Raw genomic sequence first — 27,669 nt, 5'->3', positions numbered from 1 at the left:
ATGGTTACAAGCGAAGAATACTCGAAGGAATTTAATTCAACCGAAGACCTTGTCCAGTATTTGGCTATCATGTTGAATGCGGTGCGTATATTTAATTGTCTACTTCAGATCTGGACTTGTTTTTACTTGCAAACAACATTATGAGCACAAAGTGCTAGCAGAAAGCTCGAGCGAACGATTCTTAATGAGGGGGAAAAATTGGCACTTATTTCTTGTGCTGTGCATACGTGTACCACCGTCTATAATTGGTCATGTGGTAACACGACAGAATCATGCTGAAAAAAATTTGGGCATCAGTAAATTGCATGTAATGGACTGCGCAGATGTTTTAAAGGTCTGTTAGTGCGCAAATTCTATAACACTGAAAGCATCACGGTCTTATGATTGCTTTATCTCAGCGCGTTTAGTACTATGCCCAAGCATAAACTCACTTTTCAACGTAGTATCGGCTCAGAAATTGAGTGTGGACTAAAAAGATTTGAAAATATGTCGCTAAGCTTGAAATGAAGCCTAGAAAAAAGATTTACTGGATAGTAGAGACTTCCTACGTTTGTTTGTCCTCCGTATCGATACTGCGTGAACGTACGCATTAGATTTTTTTGTTTCACTGCCTACATTAAAAAAAAAAAGATGTGTATGAAGTGGTGCTGATGTCTGCAGGAATCAAAAACTTAAAAGGCGTGTCACGTCGGCAAAGTAATTTCTGCGGCTAAATTCGTTAACATAAGTTGCATTACCAATAACATCATTAAGTGTGCTGTGGGCGTCGGTGCCATTTCGGAATACTCAACTGAAGGCGGCTCCATTATTTTGCATACGTTAACAAGGTGACCAAAGGCAAGCGCAGTACTTCTTGATGCTGCATAATCAAACCTGCTGCAGATTAGCATTATATGATCCTCATAACACAATGTTTAGGCATTGGGGCGACTTCTCCATCTATTATAAAGGAAAGAACCTGCTTTATTGCTTGCAGAAATAGTTTAATTTATTCACTTATATATTTCTTTGCTAATACATGATAACCATCGATTTTACAGAAAACATTTAGGACGATTTGCGTAGTCAGGCCAAATGAAAATCATATGCGCTAGCACTTCAATTTTCTCTTCGCTACCGGTGTTGTCGGGTAGTAGACATTCGGATAACGATATTGGGTTAATTATCTTTTGTACGGAATTGATGATTCCCTAATTTACATTCATGGATCACTGGGGATCGTCGCACCATTCCTGGCGCAAGTGTAGGGGCAAGCGGCGTGCAACTCAACTGAGAGAGCAGGTGCTGACGCCGGGTGGGCTTTTGAGACAAAGGCTCCTCTTCCCGAACAAGCTCTCACTGTAAATAAGTACATGAACACTGCCACCTACATATATATCGATCTGCTTCTATATGTCGATCAAGAAGACCGATCTTTTGAAGAAGATCGCTATTCCGATCGAAACATTGAGTCAAATAAATGTTTCCTTTAACGAAGCGTATACTGCGCTATATACTCCTGTAAGCAGTCAAGTACTTCATGCTCTAGCAACCTATATATATATATATATATATATATATATATATATAAGATAAAGTAACCAGACATTGAAAAACATAACAGGATGTTTTTCAATTTCTGACGACTTTATTTTATATTCATCAATCAGCTACCAGGATATCATTTTTGATATATATATATATATATATATATATATATATATATATATATATATATATATATATATATATATATATATATATATATATATATGTATATATATATATATATATAACTGTTTTCGTTCGTGCGTCCATTTTTCTTGTGAATGAAAATGTTATGTTATTGCATTCAAAATTTTATTGCGAAATTTATTGCACCTGCTTTTATACCCTGAGAATATTGAGTCATAGTGTCTGCCGCAGTCTTTCCTGCTACTCTGGTTTTAAACATTTTGTTAAAACGTTTATTGGTGACGTGCACTACCTCTGAAAATGTGGTAATGATCCTTGTTTTCTTCTTGCATAAAGGCTGGCCTTAGATTCATCGATTTGAAGAATCCCAAAATACGATTTCAACTTAACGAAGTCTTTACAAATATGGTAAGTGCAACCGCCAAAACAAAAAAAATTATACTGTCTCAATTAAGCCATATATATATATATATATATATATATATATATATGTTTGAAAGATTGTTTCAGTGAGCTTTTTCATATACACATAACCTGCCTTACGAATTACGTCAGCGAATGGAAACGCAATGCAGTTCTGTGCACCAAAATTACAAAAATATTTTATATATAACCCCCTCCCTGCAGCCTACTGCAAATGACAAGCTTTACTGAAGTTATATCGTGTGTTCTGTTTCGTTAAAGTTAAATTGCCACTCATAATCCATTCCAGTCTTCTGCGCTGAAAAACGAGTGCCGTATTGCTAAATTGGTGATGTTCAAATCTTATCCTTTCTCTGATATGTTGAGTCGCTATTTATAGTAATAAGATTTATAATGTTCTGCGCCACGCACTACAAGGGTTTTCTGAACAACCCACGTATCCTAGATTGTTTCTGTGCAAGAAAAGTTTTATTACGAAAGCACTCACATGCTCGCCATCACCGGCCAAGAATTTTTTCATCGTTGGATCTTGCGCCATTGCCTAGCAATAGCGTCGCGAAGTTAGCAGGATTAAAAGGAAATCACATAAACACCCGAAATTGGGAGAAGAATCAGAGGCGGCGCGAACATACCAGCTTCAAAGGCCGCTGCACAAGAGCACTTGGCTATCGCTCTTTTTTCTTTAATTCCTGTTCGCGGTAACAAGGAAAAAATACCGATAACAATACAATAATATTCAAACTAACAGTCGCAGTTGAGGCTGCGCTAAGACTCAACACGTTTCATGTTTTCCAGATCAATCAACAATGGAATCCATTCAGGCAGCTCGCAGCAGCCGAACACAACTCGTGTTAAACTGCACCACACTGCCGAGCTGTGTTGCTGTTGTTTTTGTTTACCTCAGTAGACATTTTAAGTCACCTTCATCAACTTCAATCTGCGGCGCGATTAGATCGATCAGAACATCATCACCACAATAAACCTGACTACGCCAACTGCAGGGGAAAGGCCTCTCCCAGTTCTCTCCAATTAATCCTGTCCTTTGCTAGCGGCAGCCACCGTATCTCCGCAAACTTCTTAATTTCATACGCTCACCTAGCTTTCTGGCACCCCGTGCCACGCTTGCGTTCGGATTAACGTTATCCGAGCATAACTTACCCTGAGTCTAATAACGTCGACAGACATGCCGACGAGCGAGCAAAGAAAGACCATGAGCCATTGAGTTTAAACATAGGCTTTCGCAAGTCTGTTCAGTTTGACTACGTCAAAAGCCGACAATTTGTTTTTTTTATTCACGTTTGTATTCATTCATTGAATTTATTTTCACTCCTCCAGAGCGATCAAATAATTAACAGTACTGAAGATCAACCGGATATAATGAGGACGTTAAACAATATGAAAAATCTCTCATACCAGGGTGCCTTCAATCGATGTGACATTGCTTTCTTCGTATCAAGGTAAGAAGAACTCAAAATGCAGCTGTTGACATAACGACTTTTCGCGGAATAGTTACCGATTTGTTCGCGCTGCTCGAACAAGTTAAGTAAGCCTTCTTAAAGTAGGAATTTGGTTATGTTACTGCAGTAAAATAGGTTTCATTCCTAGTACCGCAAAATAAAGCAAACTAGAAAGAGGTTTTCTAGCCAACTAAGGTTCAGTAGGTCTTGTTCGAAAACAGGTGATTCTTAATGTCCTTATTTTTTACTGTTGCCTGTCACGAACTTCTTGCTAAACATTAGGGTTGCAGTGAATGACACGTAGTCACCAAACGTAATTCATAAAACCGGCAGCAGCCTACTGAAAAATAGAATGGTGCAACATTGGTCAACACTTCAAATGCATAACACTAAAGGAACATGAAACAGGAATTTTTGAACTGGACAAGCCAAAACACGGGAGGAAACTGCACTTTTTTATTTTTATCTAGGGAGCAGTGCTGGCAGGGCTTGAAAAAACATGCTGTATTTGATTTTTTTGTCGGCCTCTACTTGTGTAGCCACAGTGCCATCATTGACGAAAATAAGCTATTCCTTCTTTCCGAAAAAAAGGACATAAGTAGCAGTTCCTTTGTGACGCTAGTAAACCATGCCGTTTCTGAGGAACGTTTTCATCTTTCTTTCTCTCTAAAAATGCGGAAATCTCTAAACACAAATGCTCAGGACAGACTGTGAAAAAAATAGCGTGAAATAACCAAAGAGAGATCAGAAGGCTTGCCGAAAAGCATCTGTATACGAATCTTTTGGGTTTTGTAACCATATTTGTTTTTTTTTCGGAATGTTCCAAAAAATTGACCTAAAGAATATTGATTGGGAATGGTTGGTTCCGAGGACAATGCTCCTCAAATGGTAACTGTGTTAAAACTGTAGGTTGGCAGTCGGCACTAATGGCGCAAAGCATGAAGGCTAAAGAAAAGGCTTCAACTTAAACTGACGGCCGCGTGCCGGTTAAAAAAAATAACTTTAGAGACGATGTTACGAGGCAGCTATAGCAGCGATAAGTAGAAAACAGTCAAGAGGAAGGAATGAAGTTCACGGAGATAAATTCCTTGTGCGACGTGCAGCCGACGGTATCTTAGTCTATTGGAAGAGATTATAAGGTAAGGAAGGGTATCTGAGGGCGGCTGAGAAGAAAGTAGGAAGGTATGATTACAAACTTTGGTCGGCATGGGTGGCCCCAGCTTAGAAGCCGAAGGCCACAGTATGACTTAGGGTTTGTCCGACTGCCTACTTTCCTAGATGAAGAACAAAACGTTAACATTATCACGCTTCCCCTAAACGCCGGTGAATGTGTCACACTTGCCTGGGAAGCTTGGTGACAGCGAAGTCAGACACCGAGAGGTCAGAAGACAGCCCGGCAGTGCATTTATTTATTAATTAATACCTCACAGGCCCTGGTGAAAATAGGCTGATGGAGCATTCTAAAAAGGTCGCAAAAAGTTTTGTAATCACGCTAGCAGCAACATCGACGCTGCGAAAGGCAAATATACGATATATACAATCTGTACTGAGAGCGAAAAAAGAAATAACAAAAACAAAATAATTAATGGGTAGTCGGGAACTAATGCCAGCATTAATCTATCCACAAGACGCAAACAGTGTTGAAAAAAGATCGAGACAGTAATACAGAAGAAACGCATTTTACGCAATGTCAAGCAGACAAACGCATTATGAGGTGCTTTCTGAGCTCGACGCCCTCACACATGGAAATGAAAGAAGAGGAAACGATTTGGAGGTTTAATTGCTCGAGGTAGCACATAAAAATTGGTTGATAGTGTTTTTTCTTAATGCGGTCGATGCTACAATAAATATATAAGTACAGTGAAGTGCAAGGAGGTTTGCCACAGACAGAAGGGAGGTACGAGTGTGGACAGAGTTATAGAATAAACAGAGAATTGCAACAAAGCGACGGGCTTTGAGCGGTCGGATATTGTTGTAATATTTAAGCTGAGAAGAACAGGTTTTAGCTATAAACTCTTGGGATGTACTGGGCAACTCAGTTTCGCACTATTTAGTGTTATGATAAGAAACCTTTAATAAGACCATAAGGATGAGACGAATTTAAATGGTTGACAAAATATCTTAACCCAGACTAGTTTGCTTGTAATCTTATAGACTAATAAGTACTGAAGTGTATAACAGAACATACCGTGTATAGACTTGTCGGTAAAACCTATTTGCGTAGAAAATGCAAAATTGGTTCTTTTTATGAAAAGTGGGCAAAGCGAGATTTTCGGTCTATACTTAGCACGTTTTTAGTTAGCTACAGTGGTGTAATTCTGTAGGAGTTTGATACGCGGCGGCTATACTCGTAGTCTCTATATATAGGAGGTGCTTCATTTTGGTTGGAATAATAATTGATTACGTGGACTTAATACAAGCGCAAAACATGGTTTGCCAGTGATTATTGTCCAACTAATATGACGTCTCTAGATTTGTTTCGTTGAATGTTTCGTATGGAGCTTGGTACTGTAGCATTTTAATAATCAAGAAAGTCTGTTTCTGCTTAAAATGTTTGCAGCAAAAATGACTCACTATTAACTTTTCTAGGAGTATTAATGCCGATCTGAGCCCCAGCCTCGTGGCGAGTTTTTTGTTAAGGTTGCAGGAATGACTTAAGACAGCTTTGATGGTTCCAGTAATGAAGTTGTTTTTCAATTTTATGCCCATTTCGGCAGCAAAGATTTTGTGGTGACACGAGATGGCGAGTTGGTCACGGGCGTCTATGGTAAGTTCCAAAATTTGATTTATATTTTAGAGCTCACAAGCAAGACTTCGGTATGCTAGCTTGAATCAAATTTTTGAATCACTGGCAGCAATCACAAGTTTAAGCGCTTCAAGAATTCACACTATTGAATGATATCACGGTGCAGCCAAGAACTTAAACATTTCTTAGAGCCTTGGCAATGATATATTTGTAGGACTTTGTTAAATTAATCATGAACATTCTCAGTGCGCACATCGCACACCCTGGCGTGCTTACCACTGCAGATATTAGGCAATGAAACAAGGGCTCAAATGTGTTACTCTTAGGAGGAAATAGCAAACCGAGGTGCGAGGCGAGGGATTGGCTTTGGTGGACTGCATATAGGTGTTGCAACAGGCTTACAGCCAGTCGCGGACTGATTCACTTGAACATGGCGGGCGGCCACCTGAGTGGCGCCCTTGCCACTGGCGCCGAGCCGCTCATAATGGGCGACGCTGGTATGGTACCGGCAATCAGAGGCGCACTCGGCACACCGACAGCAACCGGGGGCAAGTCTTCTGGCCTGGTAAACCTAGCTATCTTGCTAGGCGATGGCCGATGAAGCTGCAGCGGCGTTGGAAACTGAATCTGATGTGGACTAGACGTTGTGTGCGATAGCCTCCCGTCGAGCTTGCGTTTGGTGGTGGTCGAGAAAGTGGCGATAGCCTTATGTTTAGATTCTAAATCAGGTAGGAAACAAGAATCGCCCACATCAGTGGCCTAGTTGGGCATGAAGAGAGGCACTAGCACGGTTCAGGGTCCTAGTGAGACAAAGTAGGGCTGGTGACTACCGCCATGCTTGTTACTGCTGTCACCCAGTTTGGCCTTCTCATCCTGCTCCTGATGACATATAGCGCTCTGCAGACCTTTTGAATGGCCGGGGGTGGCTGCAGACATGGGTTGCCGAGGACTTTTTAGCATCACTTGGCCGCGGCTTCTACGTAGCTGGAGAGTCCTGTCGATCTGTTGGTTGCTTTGACGTGGCCACACATGCACAAATTCGCGGCACGACTGCTGCTGCAGAGCATTCCTTGGCTTCAGCAGGCGCTGGCGACAACATCAATGAAGAGGTATGCGCTGGGGACAAGGTAGAATTTGTCTCTATGTGGGAACTAACGCAATGAGGCGTCGCAGTGGCATCCTTCCGCATGGTCGCGGGCAGACAGGAACGCCCGCAAGGAGGCAGGTCAAAAGGCGCACAGAGGACAGTTATTTGAGCAGGACGTGTCGTAAACCTCGCGTTACGCCTTCCTGGCGTGTCGTGGAATGGGGCGGCCGGGCCGGAGACGTTGGGCCGGAGTGGCGGGGAGGCGTCCAGGGGCTGTCGAGGCGAGCTGTGTTCTGACGGAGCCTGCGAGGGGAAGATTGAGGCTGGTGCATGGCCAGATGCTGGCTGTGGCGAAAGCGGGTATGCACCGTCGTAGGGCTGCAGTGGAACGTCGCCTACTCTGAAGTCGGCCACGACGGCCGTGCGCAGCTCGTCGTATTGTCCGGAATCCAAGGCAGGGTACGTCAGTCGGCGCACCAGGTCGAGCGAGAGAATGCCGCAAAGGAATGTGTGTTTGAACGGCTGGACAGTGACTCCATTCATGCACAGCGCAGCCTGCAATTGTGCGAACCACCCACCAATACCTTATGGCCGGAATGCTGGAAGCGGCAGGTCGGGAGCCGGGTCCTGCTAGCCCACCTTCCTGGAACGCCGCTGGAAAGAAGGGGCGATTCTCCGGGTCACCACGATGGGGAGGTTGCCTAGGAGGCTACCGCAGCAGCATCTATTGGAGGGCCGCCCGAAAGGAAATAGCGGTGGCGCTCAAACTACGAGCGCTGTCATTTGCTCTTAGCTGTGGAAGCACTTGCCTCTGTTCCCACTTTACGCCGTAGCAAGCCAAAAACCCCATAGCCGCAGGATACGTGCAAGAGGGCAGCATTTTAAAAGGAGAATAGCTCCTCGATATTGGTCCGAGGAGGGGACTGGGTGATTTCTTATTTGTGTGTTTTCTCTGCCTATGAATAGCGGATTTCTTTCCTTAACTTGTTAAAATAAAGCTGTGCGTGTGCAACTGATTTTTGAATGTTTAGCCGGCGAGTAGCTACATAATGAAACCATTTTCTGATATCCCATGCTTTCTAAAAATCATGGTGTGCCTGTGTTATGCCGATAACTTGAGAGTTCTGGAAGATATTTAAAATCTCTCTTTTTTTGGCTTTGACGTACCTACGGGATAGATGGGCAATAAGGAAAGTTGAAATCAAGAGGAAGAAATGGGCTTGGGCAGGGCATGTAATGCGAAGAGAAGATAACCGCTGGTCCTTAAGGGTAACGGAGTGAATTCCAAGAGAAAGCAAACGTAGCAGGGGACGGCAGAAAGTTAGGTGGGCGGATGAGATTAAGAAGTTTGCGGGGATACAGTGGCCGAAACTGGCGAAGGACAGGGTTAATTGGAGAGACATGGGAGAGGCCTTTGCCCTGCAGTGGGTGTAGTCAGGCTGATGATGATGATGAAGGAAAGTCATAGTGGAGTGCTTCGAATTAATTCTCATCATCCGAAGTTCTCTAACACATATTGATATTGCGCATCACAGAGATGTTTTATTTTTTGTCTCTATCAGAAAACAGCGCCCGTGGCCGGGACAGATCTCGCGAGTTTATGACCAGCAGCTGAACAGCGAAGCCACTGATACAGTTTTATTGAAAGCATTTCATGGTGGCTATTGGCTGCCAGTATGTTTAAAACGATTGAGCCCACCACAACTCCAGATGAAGCTTAAATTTCTCCTGGCTGTTGGTATTTTTACCCAATGATTGTGAGCAACCCCGAACTCCACGTTATGTTGCCCATAGGACAGTTCAGGCGTCTCTTAAAAATCTTCATTGCACTATGTGTAGCTGTTGGTATTTTTACCCAACGATTGTGAACGAACCGGAAGTCAATGTTTATGTTGCCCATAGGACGGTTCAGGCGTCTCGTAAAAAACTTCATTGCACTATATGAATGGAAGTCGCCGCAACCACAAATTTGAAGTAAAACATAGTTTAAACTTCCGACTGATAGAAAAATTCTTATTTTACACGTGTTGAAATATTTTTTACCAATTACTCCCCAAACTGCTAAATTTTGCTTTATTTGGCAACATCCTGCAATTGTTACAAATTGTGTTTGTCCTTCAAATCAATTTAACTGATCAGAGAAAACAAACAAGCTGCTCACTGCACAGTTAGTAAATGGCGAGCATGGCTCATATACTTGTCATGCCGAGCCATTTTTCAGGTGTCGCTGTACTTGGTGGTGTATGCGGAGAAGCCAGAGTTGGAGTCGGTGAAGACCAGCCTTACACATTCGAGGGAGCGCATATGCTTGCGCACGAGATGGCACATTTGTAAGTCTGAAATGAAGATCAATTTCACTTAGCTCAACCGTTTTGAGCTGGACGCGTCGTTGTAAGGTTGAGTTTTTTTTTAATATTTCATTTTCTGCACTCTAAGGCGCCAAAGCTGGATGGAAACACCCCTGGAAGTGAGCGTAATTATATGGAAGCCACGCCTGGTCTCAAAAGGTTGCATGATCTGTCGTGGTAGTGATTGTAGCTAAGTACTGTAGTTGCTGTCAGTTGCGGCAGACTAAACTCTAGCTGCACTATCTTTGGATGGAATTGTGGGCAGCTCTGCGAGTTGTACCCGTGGGTTTACGATAAAAGTTGTTGACTAATATCTCGAGTAGGGATGCCGTGCTGAATAGTGGGTTTGGTTTGTTAGTAAAGTCATACCTGGCAATGACTGTATCCAGTTATTGAACCTAATTCCTGCCTAATTTTCAGCGCTTAAAATTTTACACACAATACGCAGCGATAATGAGCGCAGTATTGACATTTTCGCAGATTTTTTGGGAGTCCAGTATGAGAGTAACAGCGGTATAGACTACGGGGACATAATTTGTTTTAGACATGAGAAAGGCAACGGAACCAAAGAGGAACGGTGAAAATTGCATAAGGTGCGCTACTGATTAATCCACATAATCCAGCTTAAAGATGTCCCTGGCGCGGCATTCTCATGGTCAACACTTCATACACTTCAAATCCGTTAGCACAAGTTTAATAAGCGGCGACTCCTTTGATAGACCATTGACTAAAAGGCTACAAACAGCTAACGCCGCAGGAATTGGACCGTCGTAGATAGGGCCAGAAAGGTGTCTCACAGCTGCCTTTTGGCGGGCTTGTTAATGACAACTACCCTATCTACGGACGTAACGAGGAAAAGCCAAAATGTATCCTCCCCTTATGAGACCCACAGAACGTAATGCAGTCGAAAATAGCGACACGGAATCGGTAGGTGATAAGAGAAGCTTCCTATAGTTTGAGAAAATGACGCCTCATGTCCTCCGTAAAATATGGGTACACTCTAAATGAGCACCCTGACATGAAATGATAGTCATGCATTAAGCATGCCAGCGAAGTAATGCTTCCAAGCCATCTGCTTTTATCACATACACGTCGCAAGCAGGGGAAAGCGATGGTGACTCAGTTATATCTAAACCTTCTGTAGAAATTACTTTCAATATATTTGGCAGCGCTTCTAAAGCCGGGGGTTAGCCAAAACTAGAATATCGTCATCAAGGCCAACAACCGACCACTCCTAGATACTGCCGTTTTCAGACACCGTTCTGCTTGCATATGTAGAAAGCAACAATGTTTAGCATTACATTCATTCGCGTTTATTACTGTATTTATTGAACAGCAGCATCATGTATGTAAATATTGCTTTCAGCAGCGGCAAATTGCATCCGGCAATTTGTTTTTTGGTTTATGGGGTTTAACTTCTCAGAGCGACTCAGGCTACGAGAGACGCCGTAGTGAAGGGCTCTTGAAATTTCGACTACCTGGGTTTCTTTATCGTGCACTGACATCGCACAGTACACGGGCCTCTAGAATTTCGCCTCCATAGAAATTCGACCGCCGCGGCAGGGATCGAACCCGCGTCTTTCGGGTCAGGAGCTGAGCACCATAACCACTGAGCCACCGCTGCGGACAATTGGCTTTTTGACAGTTGCAGGGGACTATTGTTGGGAGGCTCCTGGTATATTCCAAGGTGCCGCCATAAGCCGCATTCTTTACAATCCTTTCTCCGTGGTAACGCCACGTTAGGAAATAAAAAGATCTGAGAAATGGTGAATTGGTAACGAAACAGTCATGGCTTTGAACCACGACATAGTTAGAAAGTCTACCGGAATGCGAGGAGTTCTGTACGCAATTTTATGCATAACATTTAGCAGAAGGAAAAGTTTATAGTCCGTGCAGTACTGCCAATTTCTGCAGGAAAAGTGACCAACCATGACTGATGTCCTAATGCATTCTTTAATCACGCGATTTTCTTTACCGTATTGTGCGACAACTTTCTCATCATCTCTTCTAGATTGGGAGCGGATCATGACAATAGCAGCGCTAGTCTTAACATATCGGGTTACCCAGGATCGGAGACCTGTGCCTGGCAAGACGGGTTCCTAATGGCCTACTACGACCACCCCAGGAACAGATACAGGCTATCAAACTGCTCCAAGCAACAAATACAATTTATGTACAAGTAGGAAATTCTTTTTTACGTGCTTTTGAGCGTTCATAGAGGTTGTTTGTCTTCGAACTTTGTCCGATGTATATTTATTCTATTTTATTTTTTGTGCCGGAATGAATGTCCAGTGTGCTATTTATATTTAAATAATTAATCTAACAACTATACAGGTAGATTTTTGGTTGGATAAACGAGGCAGAATGTTTTGGGGTTAGTCTAGTTCATGAGATGCCACTGTTTTTGAGTACATCGCAGCAGCCTGATTTGGTGTGCTTTAGAGGGCGTAATTTTGTCGAAGCCATCATCTTCCAAAGTCTTCCCTTGCTGCTTAACGGCACCACTACGCGGTTAACCCTAGGACCCCAGCCTACGGATTCTGCTAACTTCTGCACTTAAAATTAAAAGTTTTCAATACAAGAATTTTTTTAATTTAACTATTTCAAACAGAGCTGCCACGATTTACCTCGCAGCTGGCGTTACAGCGATACCTTTTCAAAGTATTGATCCCATTTGTTTTGAGAAAAAAAAAGAGGGGCTTGAAGAGGGGACAACCTGACTGAAAACATTTCCAACTAGTAAAACGCATTGCAGTCTATGCAAAATACTACATGAAACCGACAGAAAAGCATAAATGTTTCGAAAGAATCAGTATTATCATTAGTGGGCCGATGCTGTTCTGGGAAGCATTATCTGATATTTTTTCTCATACACTGAGAAATCGAATAGATATAGATTTCTGACTGCTTGTACTACCGCTGTGTCCAGAGGCACCGCAAGAGACACGACGTAAATTGTTGAAATCGGCATGCAACCAAAGCCTTCCGCATAGCCGAACGTGCCCAATGATGCAGTGTCGCTGGACTCAGGTACTTGCTTCAGAATGGAACATGTCTGCACACTGCGCTTGCGATTATGCATTTTGTCGAGGAGGAGGTGTCAGTACGGGATAGGGAGGAAGGTGAGAGCACTTTTTTGTGTACGATAGTGAATTGTTATTTGGATGTAGGTGTAAAGAGCAGCTTTGCTGCCGCCTTTGCTCTCTCTTCGATGATTTCGGAAAGGCCGGTCCAGCTGCATAATACCCGCTGGTAGTGCACAGGAAGTTGCTGCTCGGGTGAGTGTGCGAGCGCTCTCGTTGCCAATATGTGAAGAGTCGCCCGTCCACACGATATGTACACAGGTTACAATTTCGCGGAGGTGTTCAGAGGTCGTGCGAACTGCCGGTGCAGATTTTGCGTAGGTGGCTCAAGTTCGGCACTCCTTTTGCGAGTCAGTGAAGGTCGTGTAGTTTGGTGTGGCTGCCGAGTGCTAGTGAGGGAGGCTTCCCGACCTTCGTGGATAGTTGTAATTGCAGCTGGTATATCCCTGTCAGGAGGAGTGCTTAGCCACCACTTCCACTATCCCAATCGAGCTTGACCCCCAAACGATGGCCGTCATTGTTGTTGAACCCGTAACCTCCGTAGCGGATACACACATTGCGCAAATGCCGGGCGGGTGGCCGGCCTCGATGGCGCCAAAGGCATGTAGGTCATATACTGGCGTCGGGTCGCCTTGGCCCTTGCTCGTTTACGGCCCACGTGCAGGCCGAGGTGCGCGTTTGCTACAAGCGGCGCTGCCAGAATGCCGCTTTCTCTATCTCTGACAGCGATAGACTTCGCTAAGGGCTGGGCGATTTAAGGGAAGATAGAAGGGCGGTCGGGGCGAAAGAAAAGGGGGAGGAGCAACGCAGCAGCTCAACCACGCGTAACCGTACAGTGCAGGGCGAGACGCAGTTACACAGCAGGGGCGAGTGCTGAAAGCGAGCAGTCATGTTTGCCTCATTCAGAAACTGAACTCGAAATTGCAGTGTGCGTCGCGCCAGGTTTGCCGAAAGCCTGCAGCACTAAGAAGGCCCTCCGACGTTGCAGAAAGGAGCCCCAGCTATCTTAAGCCTCGGTGGAAAGAAACACAGGCATTATAGACTGGCGGCATGTCCATAGAAAGTGTTCTGTCGCTTCACAACCCTAATAATGAACACACAGGCCATTGCTTTCCGCGAATGCAGGGCCAGCATTCTAGCGTCGCCATTCACTCATTTGTACTCGGAGAAAAACAGTTCGAGCAGATCGGCCGAACTCACGGGTAGAAACAGACCCAGGATGATTTCCTTCCACCATGCGAGAGCCCGGACTCGCCATGCAAATGGCGAGTCCGGGAAGGTCGTAGGCGGTGGGTGCACTTGTCAAATACAGCCTCGTTCGGAAGGACGCGTGATGGAAAAGCTAGATGACCTGTGTTTCTTGTCTCGGGCTCTCGTTAGCCGGCCGGCAAGCGGTAGGAGGCCCCTGCTATCTTGTCCTGCGGCGCGCCTGCCCGCACCACCCATGGCACTGGCATGGCATACTAAAAGCCCCAGCGTAGCATCAACTTAGCTTGCCTGTTTTGGCAGTCTTCGGAGAGCATTTATTAGGGGCCCTGTCCGCAGCGGCTTCACCCCCGCCCCTGCAGGGCTACCCTGCTCTGCGGCTGCAACAACCACCGGGCGTATCCGGTGGTACTCGGGTTCCCTGTCGCGCATCTGTTTTGCAGAGATTCCCAGCGGACTGCTCTGAGCCGCCCGAGTCCTATCCTTGCAGTGACTGCGCTCATCTTTGTGTTCAGACATTACCTATCGGGAGAAGTGCAAATAGTAGGTAAGCTTGTCCCTCGCTCCGTCCAATTTCCGCATAGTCTTTGTGACTCCCTTCAACTGTTGTCTTCTAGGCGGTCTTCGACACTGTATCGCTGCTTTGGATTTTTAGGACGATGGGTGCGCGTCGCATCCATGCGCTGTGGCAGCGGGAGCTATCCGTGCTTGTGTTAGCGGGTACATCCTGCGTTTGCGGCAGTGATGGCCATTTTCTACAAATTGGGCAGGGACGGCTGTGCGAGATGTGGCGGCAATGCATGCGAAAGTGTCCACCTGTCTAGTACCTCTTATGCCCCAAGCTTTTACAGCTACCGTTACGTCCCACGCGTGCTTTTGCTGGCAGCCACTAGCGTAGCGGATAGCGGCCTCTCTGCATCGAGTCATTTGTCGCATGAGGTGCCATGCTAGAAGTCTGTGGTGTCTCTCCTTTCGTTTGCACAGCAACATTGCGGTGGCTTATTTTTAAGACACATTTAAAATGTTGCGCACGCCTCCTTTTCGCTACATCTCCACTTCCTATGCATGCTCATTAAAAAACTGCTACTATTTTCATCAGAGGTATAAGAGGGCTGCGCGCATCTTTGGCAGGGTTGTTGGAGATGCCGGCGTTGCCGAAGATACCGACGTGGGAGGGTAGCCAGTGGATTATATGTAAACGCAAACTGTTGCACTGCACTCCAACCTGCACTGGGCCATTTCCTCTGACACCCTAGAGAGATATCAGCAAGGGCACGAAAGCAAGACGGAGAAGCCTCATTGCCTGGCGCATTCTTGGTACAGGGAAGCACTGACACCATCCGCCACACGGCAAAAGCGCGCCCTCTTTGTCATGGTTGCCTTTAAGGTTTTTGACAAAGTGAATCCCGGTAATGTGCTGGCGAAAAAGAACCCAGTGGCGCATACAGCGCAGCAGACTGTAGCAGGTATATCGAGAAAACGTCTTATGGCTCATCAACAATCAGCCAATGCATTGTCTGCGTTGGTCGCGAAAGTAGCCACAGGAAATTTGTGTCAAGTCATCAGCAAAGAAAAAGAGCGGGGTTTTGGAAGGCGCAGTGAAATTAACCAAGTACCTTTTTTGCATTGCGAAGCGGTCACGAAACTCATAGGCCACGAAACCTCGTAGCGTCTGGGCGAATAGAAGCGAACCAACGAGTGAGTTGCTTACGACTGTATGCTATTGGTAGTTGTGTCATTAGAATGGAATGATAAAAATATAAAAATAAATCTACTAATGTTTTTGCCTTTACCGCACGTAAGTAGTCTTAAGCGCCTGATAATTTCTTTTGGTCCTTACGCCAATTAGAGTGTAGGCTCGTTTGGTAATATAAATGACGCCTGCCTTGAAGGTCTAATTATATATTACTTCTACACACAGCAAGGGAAGCGAATCACATTTTATGCGAAATAAGCCCATCATTTGTACGCTATATGCATTATTTTTCTAACTGCTACAGCTGCTCGTAAAGCCATTGAGGGACTTTTATTTTTTGGTTTTTTTATTAGCCTCACCATAGCAATAATCTCGTTCATATAGAGCGCTCGCACTCCATACAGTACCAGTGGCTGCCACTTTTTTTTTTTCGCAGAAATATATCAAGGTCTTGCATTGAAGTTAAAAAAAAACTGAACTATACAAGCGAAATATATCCCGCCCGGAATATGACACGAAGAAGATTTTGTGAAATGGTCCAGAGAGGATTCGACGGTGCAAAGCCAGAAAATGTATGTCATTTATGGACCATTATCAAAGACTGAAAGCTTGTTCTTGTCGAGCTTGACATTAATAATAGCGGCCCTTTCAGGGCCAGTATGTCGCTTTAGGAATGGAATACAAGCTTTGCGTATGATCCGATGGTGTAGCCTCTTTTTTAAATGTAGCGACTGCCAGATGAAAAAAAAAATGCAATGGGAGAATTTTTCTTTTTTTTACGTTTATCACTTTTTTCAAGAATTCCCTTCAGAACATACGAAGACATTCTAATTTTCGAACTTGACATCCTTCCTATAAGCAATTCCCCTAGTGAATTCTATAAGAATGCGTCCGATAAAATTAAACTAAAAAACAGTTGAGCTAGAAATAAATCCTGAACTCTCCATTACAGGGTATCAAGTCGCCGCTGTGCAAATTTCAGGAATTAAATAATCGATCTAACAAAAAGACATTGCTTTCTATGCGCTCCGGCTGAGTCTAGGTCTGAAGTCCGTAGTGCAACTTAGGCTTCAGCAACTCTGCCATCCCGCCTGGGTAAATTGTTATTCATTACTAAGTAAGGTAGTTCTGAAATATTTCCACGTAGTTGTGATGACGAAATGCTTGAAGACCTGAAGCCAAGCAGAAGGAAGCGGTAATGGCCACCGACACGCGTTAGTGTGAATGCTACATAGCGGTCTACAAGGTCAGCTGTGCACTGCGTGGCCAATGCTAGCCTGGTATATTACTCTTGAATAGGAACGAGTGATTTCAAAAGTTGTGGCTGGCCCAAGAAGTCACTCCGCTGGGGTATCTGTAACAAGATTCCTATTGCGCAGTCTTTCTCATAGTGAATACAAATCTTAGGTCCGGAGCGTTTTAACCACTCCGCGAAAGGGAGCCTAAATATGGCGGGGAGTAGTGGCCTAGTATTTGCGGTTGGAACATTCGTACTTCGGCCGGAGCTGGACAGTGGTAAAGTTGTGCATGGGCCGCGATTGTTTCTTAGCGCCCGAGCTGGGTCCTACGGTACCGAGAGGAGGCCCAGCCCCACCCCGCGCTGAAGCACCCTCAGCCCCCAAAGGCAGACCTGGCCCTTGGTTATGAGTTAAGGCCTGACCCGGCTGAGTTTGTAAGAAGCGACGGCTTAAAAAGGAACAAATGTATGAAAATCAGCTTCTTGAAAGTACCTATACTCCTTGAGCTCTCATGTTTTAGGTGAAATATGTGTGTATATGTAGGGAAAAAGCCCATGAATATTACTCTCATTCAAACCTAATAGGCAAAAAAGTTTTCCGTTTACAAAGGTTTGAGGAAAGGGCGGGTTCCTGCATTCTGAATTTATGAATCTGGCAGCGCTGAAGTTTCGTTCGGTTCTCCAACTGCTATCCGGAGAGGACAATATTCTCTAAGCGAGAAAAGCATTTTTGAAAGGGACTTCCATGCTTTCCCAAACTGCGCTTAATCAAGCTCTGAGAAAGGGGTTGGTCTGTGGCCAGAATGAACCCTTAGAAGACAGGAAAGGCACTGGCAGCAATGGTCTGCAAAGTGTGGTGTGGAATTCTTCGCAGCTATAGAGTTGGGCAAAACTATCTTGAAAACTAGAACGTACACTTAAGCTCAGCCTAAATGTTATGGCGCAATTCCAGTAATGGGTTACTGCCCATATAAGCGGAACCGGTAGATTTCTACTCTACATTTTAGATCTCTGGAAGTCCTCACATCATTTCTGGCATTGTGCTGGAGTGGTTAAGCGATGCACCACTGGCCCGGCATGTCGCTGTTTCAAACACAGCAGCTGGTGGTGATTGTGTGACCCAGGTTGATCTTTTAGAGCTGCGTTTCGCTACAAATGAAAAAATTATTTACCACCTGCCACGATTGGCAATTTTCTAACATTCCTGTGGGCAGGTTACGATGACGTCATAGAGCCAGTTGACTCTGGTTTCTTTTCCGTCGACGAAGATGGAGAGTTTCTGGTGAACAGAACCCATATGTAAGGAGATAGCGCCACCCAGCGGCGTTCGTGAGGAGAAGACAAAGCACGAGGAGCGCGTGCGGAGGGGAACGCGGGGCAGGTCGAACAGGATTACGTGGCAGAGAAGAGAAGAGCGCGGTGGGCGACGGACGTGGACGAGTTCTGCTGGCTCCCCGAGTTCCGGGCTTGGGCCTTAGCCGCAGACGTCCGGGCCACCAGACCTGGACATCCATCGTCGAGAGCCTCAACCACCAGGCCCAGGCGCCACTCTTCTCCGTCCATCCGTCAGCTGCTCCACACAGGCCGCCTCTGGCGCCTACGTGACCTTTTTCCGGGATACCAGACCTGGGAACCGTGCCGGGAGCCCACGAACGCTGACGCTGCGGTAGCGTTTCATCGACGTTGGAACGCCAAGAGACTCCTTGACTGCCCGACACCCAGCCAGTCCTCCCCGCTCGTTGCTCGAATAAGACAAGTAGTGTGAACTTTCCTCTTTGACTCTTTTTCCTGCATTTATCATAAGCACTTTGTTCTGTTCCCCCGTGTGTTTTTCCCGTGTATTGTTGTGTTGTTCTCTTGTTCCTTTCCTTTCTTCTCGCTCATATTGTAATTGGTTTCCTTTCCGTTAAAAGCCGCCTCGTTTATTGTTTGTACTTTGGTGTTTGTTGAAAATAAGACCTGCAATCTCACAGAGTCCTCACAAATTTGGCGTCCACTACGACAGGACGAGGTCGGTTTTTATTTATTTGCCTGTTGTGTTAATTTAGGAACCATATGAGCGCTTCAGATTTGGTTGCTTTGGGCGAGCGCATGGGCTTGTGCGGCGCGGAGTTACGAGCATGGGTGGAGGACGAGCTTCGTAAGGCACGGGAAGAGAGAGCCGCTGAGCGTGAAGCTGCGAAGCAGAAGCTGGAGTTAGAGGCACGGAATTTGGAGTTAGAGGCACGGAATTTGGAGACGGGGCGTGAAGCTGCGAAGGAACGTTTGGAGTTAGAGGCGCAGAACTTGCAGCTACAAATAAAGCTCAAGGAGGGTGGCGCAAATCCTCCGAGTGACCGTGGAGAGCGTAGCGTCTCATCGACCAGCTCCATTAACCCGCACAGCCTCATACCACAGTTCAATGAGGCGCGGGATGACCTCGATGCCTACTTAAAGAGGTTTGAGCATGTGGCCACGGGGCAGGGTTGGCCAAAAGAAAAGTGGGCAACGGCGTTGAGCTTGTGCCTTGGCGGCGAAGCACTTAGGGTCTTCGGTCGGCTCTCGCCTGAGGATTCCGTGGATTATGACAAAGCGAAGCTTGCCTTGCTTCAGAGGTTTAGGTTCACCGCGGAAGGTTACCGAGAGAAGTTTCGCCAGAGCAAGCCCCAGGATGGAGAAACGGCCTCGCAATATGCTGCCAGGTTGTTTAGCTTCTTTGACCGTTGGGTCGAGATGCGGGGAGCAGGCCGCACTTTTGAGGTGGTTCGCGAGATGGTCGTGAGCGAACAATTTCTGAACAACTGTCATTCTCGTTTAGCCCTTTTCTTACGTGAGCGGGAGGGCAAGACAGTTGCCAAGCTGGCGGAGGCTGCCGATCATTTTCTTGAAGCACAGCGGCAAAATAACTTGTTGTTCTTTAAAGAGGAGGGTGAGCACACGATAGTTAAAGCCAAAGACGTGATTTCAGGTCCACAGTCTCGCCTTCGGTGTTTTCTTTGTGACAAGACTGGGCACAAGGCGTCGGATTGTCGGACGAAGCCGAAGCAATTGTATTGCACCTGGTGCCGCGAGGTAGGACATGATGCCCAGTCATGCAAAGCTAAGAGGCCAGGAGACCGTGAGGAGTCCGCCTGTTGCATGACACCTCGATATTCACATCCCGATAGCACTGGAGTGGTAACGCGCGTAGAGGGCCAGTTGGGGGAGATGGTCTGTCCTTCCAACCCGGTGGAAACTGCTATGCCCGTGGCGCACGGTGAGGTGTTCGGCCAGCATGGTTCGGTTTTACGGGATACGGGCAGCACCGGCATTGTTGTGCGTGAGTCCCTTGTACCGGCAGCGGCGCTTACAGGGAAACAGGCCACATTATTCTTGGCCAATGGGACCCGTGTAGAAGTTCCGGAAGCGGAGGTGGTGATTTCTTCTCCATACTTCTCGGGTAAGGCCATCGCGCGCTGCTTGGCCACACCCTTATACGACATTATAATAGGCAATGTCCCCGGGGCGAAACCTCCATTCCCGGTTGACCCGCCAGTTCTAACTGATCAGGCAGTTTCGCTTGCCATGACGGGTGCGGTCGATGTTCCTTCCCTTATGGTGACAGCAAAGGTTTCAGAGAGTAGTAAAAGCCCCACTCTGAACACACTCCACTTGTCACGGCCGGAGTTTCGCCTCAAACAGGAAGAAGACCCGAGCTTAGAGGTGTGTCGCAGGAAGTTGGGGCAAATATTTCATGGCAAGGGACAGACCGCCCACTCCTTTGATACAGATGACGGTGTTCTTTTCCGGACGTACCAAGTGTGTCCCGGCCAGGTCGTTGAGCAAGCGGTGGTACCGAAGGGCTTACGCACGCAAGTTCTTAAGTTGGCGCATAAGAGTGCATTATCCGGCCATCATGGAATACGGCAAACAATAGCTAGGGTGCTCACTGAGTTTTACTGGCCCGGTGTACAGGCTGACATTAAGAGTTATGTCAGATCGTGTGACATGTGTCAGCAGACTGTGTCGAAGGCAAGGGAGAACAGAGTGAATAACATAGGACGGGAACATGTAAAATCATGGTGGAAACCGAGGTCGGTGTGGAGAAAACGGTTTCACAAAGGAAAACGGAAGTACTAGCCGGAAAAGTTTTCGCAACGGTGAAGTGGTTTGATGTGAACAATGGAATACGGAAGAATGTAGCCCACACCTGTTCTTGTTGGAATTGTTTTTGTTTGTTCATGTTTGTTTCTGAGTGTCGGCTATCTACTTTTTATGCCTTCCGTGTTTCTTCGCCCTCTATGGACGCTTTACGTTGACTTTCCATGTGCTCTCTGTGCTGTGTGTGCGAAGGTCTGTGAACGCTTCGAACATTGACGACCGTTGTATTGTGTGTGGTGTGTAGTGTGCGCGCTGTGGTGCGGTGTTCTGTGTTGCGATCATCGAACGCGTCTGGTGTCGCTCTCCTGAAGTCGAGTTCTTTCCCTTGGAAAAAACTTCCGAAGAGGGGGCCTTCTGTAAGGAGATAGCGCCACCCAGCGGCGTTCGTGAGGAGAAGACAAAGCACGAGGAGCGCGTGCGGAGGGGAACGCGGGGCAGGTCGAACAGGATTACGTGGCAGAGAAGAGAAGAGCGCGGTGGGCGACGGACGTGGACGAGTTCTGCTGGCTCCCCGAGTTCCGGGCTTGGGCCTTAGCCGCAGACGTCCGGGCCACCAGACCTGGACATCCATCGTCGAGAGCCTCAACCACCAGGCCCAGGCGCCACTCTTCTCCGTCCATCCGTCAGCTGCTCCACACAGGCCGCCTCTGGCGCCTACGTGACCTTTTTCCGGGATACCAGACCTGGGAACCGTGCCGGGAGCCCACGAACGCTGACGCTGCGGTAGCGTTTCATCGACGTTGGAACGCCAAGAGACTCCTTGACTGCCCGACACCCAGCCAGTCCTCCCCGCTCGTTGCTCGAATAAGACAAGTAGTGTGAACTTTCCTCTTTGACTCTTTTTCCTGCATTTATCATAAGCACTTTGTTCTGTTCCCCCGTGTGTTTTTCCCGTGTATTGTTGTGTTGTTCTCTTGTTCCTTTCCTTTCTTCTCGCTCATATTGTAATTGGTTTCCTTTCCGTTAAAAGCCGCCTCGTTTATTGTTTGTACTTTGGTGTTTGTTGAAAATAAGACCTGCAATCTCACCATAACGCTGTCCAGTTAAAGCCTGACAGGAGAGCGCTGCACAGATTACATTTAAAGATTCTACTAGCGGACTTTGCGTCGGAGCATGCTCTCAGCGTTTGCGCCGATTAGGTGCCAACACTATGGAACGCCCCCACATTCCACTTCCGATGCTGTGAATTATCCTGATGTGAGCTTTCTTTTGTAAACTTGTGTGCAGCGGGCCATTTGCACGCGCTTCGACGTTACCAGACTTCGCTTATGTGGACTTTTTCTTTAGGGCTATGTTAAAAATTAGTTTCACCACACAGCGCCCACAGGCCTCACAATTTAAAGGAAAGAATTGCTACAGAGGTGGGCAGTGTATCAGACGGCAAGGATTTCCACTCTGGACGTGCAATTAAAGACCATAAAGTGATGTGTATTGGCATGCAAGACCACTATTTTTAGAAAGTGCTGTAGCCCTTATCGTTCTTCCAAAAGTAGTAGTTTCACAACGTAGGCCAAAGTATTAGATTTGTTCGCGTTCTGCCAAATCGTTTACCATTATCCTCAGCACGTAACCCATAAAACGGTTCTCGGAATATGCCTTTGAAAAGCGGCATTTAGTACAGCTAACGGTATAGTAAGTTCGGTGGTGAACACTAGTTTTCTGCAACAGCTGACTCGTGGCGTAAAGGAGAAGGCCTACTCAAATGAAATAAATATATATATATATATATTCCCCGGGTTAGTAGCAGACACGCTTGTGAGGCGAGAGTTTCCAGGTGCTACAAGTAAAAAATCAGTAGTCGAAAGGTATAAGAAGACTTCATCGACATCACTATACCACAAAGTAAGCGCTTTCGTGCCGCGTGATTCTTTCGCCGGTAGCGGCCGCGCTAATTGCTGATGATGAGTGGTCACATTTCGAAGGGCTGGGAGGTTGCGTCAGGCTTTGGTCACGGAACACGGCTTAGCATCACTCGAACCCAAGAAACAGCTTGAGATGCGTGTGACGTATGCAGCCCGCCATTATGTCATGCGATCGAAGAGCGGCGCCGAACTCCCGGTGTGCGCATCTGAAAGCAGCGTAGCTCCCCAAGTAATTTCGTTTCCTCAGAACTAATGAATATATCGGTTGCACAGATGATCCCCTTCAATTTCCTCTCTAAAAGCAAACACCTAACTGCCCTAATTAGACAGCAATTTAATACCTTCGGTTTACTGAGTAAGCTCATTATTATTTGGAGCCTGTTTTATTACTCTCGTCTTAGCCACAGTCATGATTGCCGAGGACAATTATTCCCCCAAAAATGTATTCTACTGCAAAAGCACAACTTCCCCAAATCAAACCGGCTGACTGGTTTGTCTAAGATTGACCATGAGGGTGAATTTGGGCCAACCATATATAAATAAATAAAACAAATACCGCTTCGACTACAATTCGAAACCTCGGGGGCACTAACAGATCAGCCTCGCAGCCCACTTGATGAGAACACTATGCTCTCGCCGCATTCGAACACGTCTCGCGTTAAACTCGAACATGTTATAGCGCTGTGCATTGCAGATCGTCTCTTTCGTCAACTAATGCTACTATAAAACAAATATTCGGCCTTTTAGGTAAGCACCGATAGTGAAAGAGATGTGCGCTGCATGCGTTGACGTAGACAACGTTGTTCCAGAAAAACGGCACTAGAGCAATACGTGCTGAAGTTGACAAAATTTATGCACAAATGCGGCTCTGGAGCATATGCAGCTGGTACATTCGGTAAATTGGCATTGAGGATGGAAAAGTTGACGGCGCGCATAAGTCGTTCTCAGGGTCATTGGACACCTCATTCACGTTTGCAGATTTGTGGCGATGGTGTGAACCTGCAAAAAAGTATGCTTTCATACAATATGCCGTGCATATCAATAGCACTAAATTGCAAGCCTATTTTTTTTTAAAGTCAATTTCATTGAAAATGCAAGTCACTCAAACATCCTGCCGATATCGTGGTCGTGGTCCAGGGAAAGAATGAGTCAGAGCACTTACAAGTAACTCGAGCTCGGCCCATGGGCAGGTCCGGCCAAGGGCTTTCGGGCCGGCCCGTAGCCATGCAGATCACCATGCGAGGACTCTCAAGCCGCGGATGGAGAAGTAGCAAGCATTCCAGACAATTTCCTGCGTGCACGCTGCACTGGAAATTCCTAGTCACGTTGACGTTCTGTCGAATTCCCCGATTTCTCCCGAGCTCTCCGTACTGCTCCTTGTAGGAACCACGTTGGCTCGATGTCTGCCCCTAGTATGCCATTGAAACAACCGCCCCAGAACCCCAGTCCACTGTTAAAATAGCTTTTCTTCCCAAAATACACAAAATGTCGCCACGCTTTATAAACGCACTAAGTTGGTCACACTCGCAAAATAAGCATATATATCAAACCTATTTTTCTTTAATTTGGGACACTATACGTAGTGTAGATGCATAAAAGGCATACATTGCTCAACTGTTCTGTTTATTGTGCAGTGCTAAATCATGGATATGTCATATTTGCATCTCAACAGAAGCGTCACAAACGTCACAAGAGGTGCGAAGTCAAGTGCTGTTGGAAAGAAGACGATGACTATCTGGGATTTGTCGTGCCCTATTGCCGGTTACGCTACATGGCGGATGGACTACCATGCGAGCGTGGAAAAGTGAGCCTCAGTTGACTGTTCTCACGTTTTCTATCAGCGTTTTCTAGTAGCGGTTTCTGTGCTGTTCTGAAGCAGGTTTTGTAATGAAAAACGGCGCGAACGGACGCTCTAAATGTAGCCAGCCGGCTACCTGCCTGACGAAAAGAACTCTGATCCCACGAGTCGGGTTATCTCTCAAAGAAACCGTGCAATAAAATCTAGCGATCTGCCCCTGTCAAAAATCGAAGTTAAATAAACTACGCTAACGGCTGGAAGTAATGGCGGGAACGTGGATTCTTTCCTGATTGCTTTGTTTCGGATTGTTTTCATGACCTCAGCGGCAGAATTCATCATCAACACATGTTTTTGTTTTTTTTTTTCGATATGCCGAGTATGAGGTCAGACCTGTACAGAGGAGGCCACCCTCTATTTTGACCAGCAATGGAGATTGTAGTTATAACGCAAAGAAAAATTAGTTTTTAAATGGTTTCTAGGGAAAGGAAATTGCTCAGTAAGTGTCTAGCATCACGGTGGACACCTGATCCGCGCCGTAAGAGAATGAAGAAAAGTGGAAGTGAAAGAAGAAAGCGGTGCCGTGTAGGAGGACTCCGTATCATTTCGGCTATGAGGGATTTTTAGAGTGCACTGACATGACAAAGCACAAGGCACCTTCGCGTTTCGCCTCCATCGAAACGCGGCCGCCGCGGCCAGGCTCGAAACATGGAATAATGAAAGGATCACCTTGCTTCTTCTCGCTCCAGCGGTCCTTGCTCAGTAAGGAAACTACCACCCATCCGTCGAACCATTTACCACTACGCTAAAATACAAACCTCTCTTTTTTTCTATTGCATTGAACGTAAGCTGAGCCGGTTCTAACAGTCATTTTTTTTTCTCGCGAGTACCTGGCTAGTTTTACAAGATATATGTTAGGACATTTTCGTTCCATACGTATAAAACTAACGAAATCTATTTACTCTTCTTTCTTCTCCACAGACATGCAGGCGTGGTGTCTGTGCCAGTCATGAATGGAACACAACAGCGCGGTTTCTGAAGAAGCTCCAGAGGGCAGAACAACACGACATAGCTCTGCCCTAAAATGAGCAATGTATCATCGAACAAAAAGCATAAAATCCTGAAATACATCATCACATTCTTTGTCAGTGCTACAGACGAACTTGCAAAATATACGTAAATGACAGCTAGCAGTGGATCAACGTATGATGATGTTGCCCTACTCCCAGTGTTACAATTACAAACGCCAGAAATGATCATAATTAATAAAGTCGTCAACAAATAATAACACGCAAATTTTTTCTAATTTGATAATCATTGTTTCCACTACTTTCCCTCCAGCCCTTGTTTTAGAGCGCGGCTCTTTGGTGGCCGTTCCTGGCTTGGGCGGCAGCGTTGTTGTAAGCCTTACCGGCAGTGACATATGTTTTGCAACGCTCCATTAAAAAGAGTTTCGCCTTCATCCGTACACCATCAGATATTTTTCCGTTCAAAATGAGGAAGGCTTCTTGTTTGACCAAATAATGCCCTCGGGCCTCCACAGTACAGGGCTTTTTACCTAAAATTTTACACGATTTTTAAATATACCCTATCGAAAAATCTCATATGAATTCGTATGTGTCTCGTATCATTCCAAATGTGTTACATACGAGCTATATGTGTCAGATATGTGTCTCGTATGAACTCGTATGCAGCCCATATGAGTTATATGTGTCAGTATATGTGCCTCATATGAACTCGTATGCAGCCCATATGAGTTACATGTGTCAGTATATGTGCCTCATATGAACACATATAGGCTTCATACGATTTCATATGTGCCACATATGTGCCTCGTATGGACTCATATGGGCATCATATGAGCCATATGTGTCGACAAATGCGCCTCGTATCAGCACATATGCTTCATACGAGTTCATATGCGTCACAAATGTCTCGCATGAACGCGTATAGGCTGCGTACGAGGTCATACGCGTCACAGATGTCACGGATGAACACATGTGCTGCATATACAGTAGTTCACGCGCTACGGAAATGTGACTTGTATGGACTTATTACATATGTGGCATACCTCAACTGACACGCGACACTAGTGCGTACACAAGAGCTCCGATATGCATCGTATCAGCTTACATCAATCTCGTGCGAAACAGATGGCCGCTGATGAGTGCCTCTTATAGAGTGGGCCTTGCTGTTTGAAACACGCGGAAAAGAAGGGATGAACAAGCGATTAACAAGTGCCCAATCAACGCATAAAAAAAACTCTTGGCCTGTTTCAAATATTTTTCTCCTTGATTCTCTGCTTGTGTCTCTTGTTGTAAACAGCGCCTATCCAAACAGTATGACGTTAGGAGTTTCCAATGTGCTTGGACAAACGTTCAGCTAGAAGGCAAATATTGCCTTCTGGGCTTAGTTTAGCTGTTGAGCGAATAACGTCAGGTATTTTCATGAAGAGCTCCGACTGTACTTAACAATAGGTGCGCAATGAGAGTACTACCATGAATGGTGCAGGCGCTGTGAACATTAAAATACATACAAATATCAGATCTTTCAGTGCTTATCACAGAGCACATAAAGATTCACAATATCAGTGGAAGTGCAATCGGCTGTATTTCAGCTCCTTAAACCTGACAAATAAACATTTGACCTCGCACCTAACCGTCGAATTCTAAAGTAGCGGGAAGCATAGCGTAAGTCTTGTCATCCAAATATAACGCAATCGTTATCGAAAAGTATTCCCAGACCGACATCGAACAAAAGCATGATGCAGCTTATTCTATATATTGGTGGTATGCGCAAAAAAAGAGTGCTTGAAAGCACCACTGCGACATTGCGTCTCGCGTTTTTTCTATTGATGATCGCAAATAGGTTGGCAGCAAATATGTTTTAGGGTTTGTGGCCGTTTTATTGCAATAAATGTGGTAGAGAAATTCTAG

At 45.8% G+C, this 27,669-nt stretch overlaps 1 protein-coding gene across 1 annotated transcript; it reads left to right on the top strand.

Moving 5' to 3' along the window:
- LOC149328909 (venom metalloproteinase antarease-like TpachMP_A) lies at positions 1-25,945 on the top strand. The gene is made up of 9 exons (XM_089559135.1): positions 1-81; positions 2,011-2,082; positions 3,433-3,554; positions 6,685-6,797; positions 9,609-9,717; positions 11,747-11,914; positions 16,157-16,292; positions 24,611-24,742; positions 25,715-25,945. The coding sequence occupies exons 1-9, from the start codon at positions 1-3 to the stop codon at positions 25,814-25,816; spliced, it is 1,035 nt and encodes a 344-aa protein (XP_089415261.1). The 3' UTR covers positions 25,817-25,945.
- The last annotated feature ends 1,724 nt before the right edge of the window (positions 25,946-27,669 follow it).

Source organism: Amblyomma mixtum, chromosome 9 (assembly GCF_055824585.1).
Source record: "Amblyomma mixtum isolate Tamu chromosome 9, ASM5582458v1, whole genome shotgun sequence".
Classification (NCBI taxonomy): Eukaryota; Metazoa; Arthropoda; class Arachnida; order Ixodida; family Ixodidae; genus Amblyomma; species Amblyomma mixtum.
The sequence above is the reverse complement of the archived record's forward strand: the minus strand, read 5'-3'. Positions and strand labels throughout refer to the sequence as shown.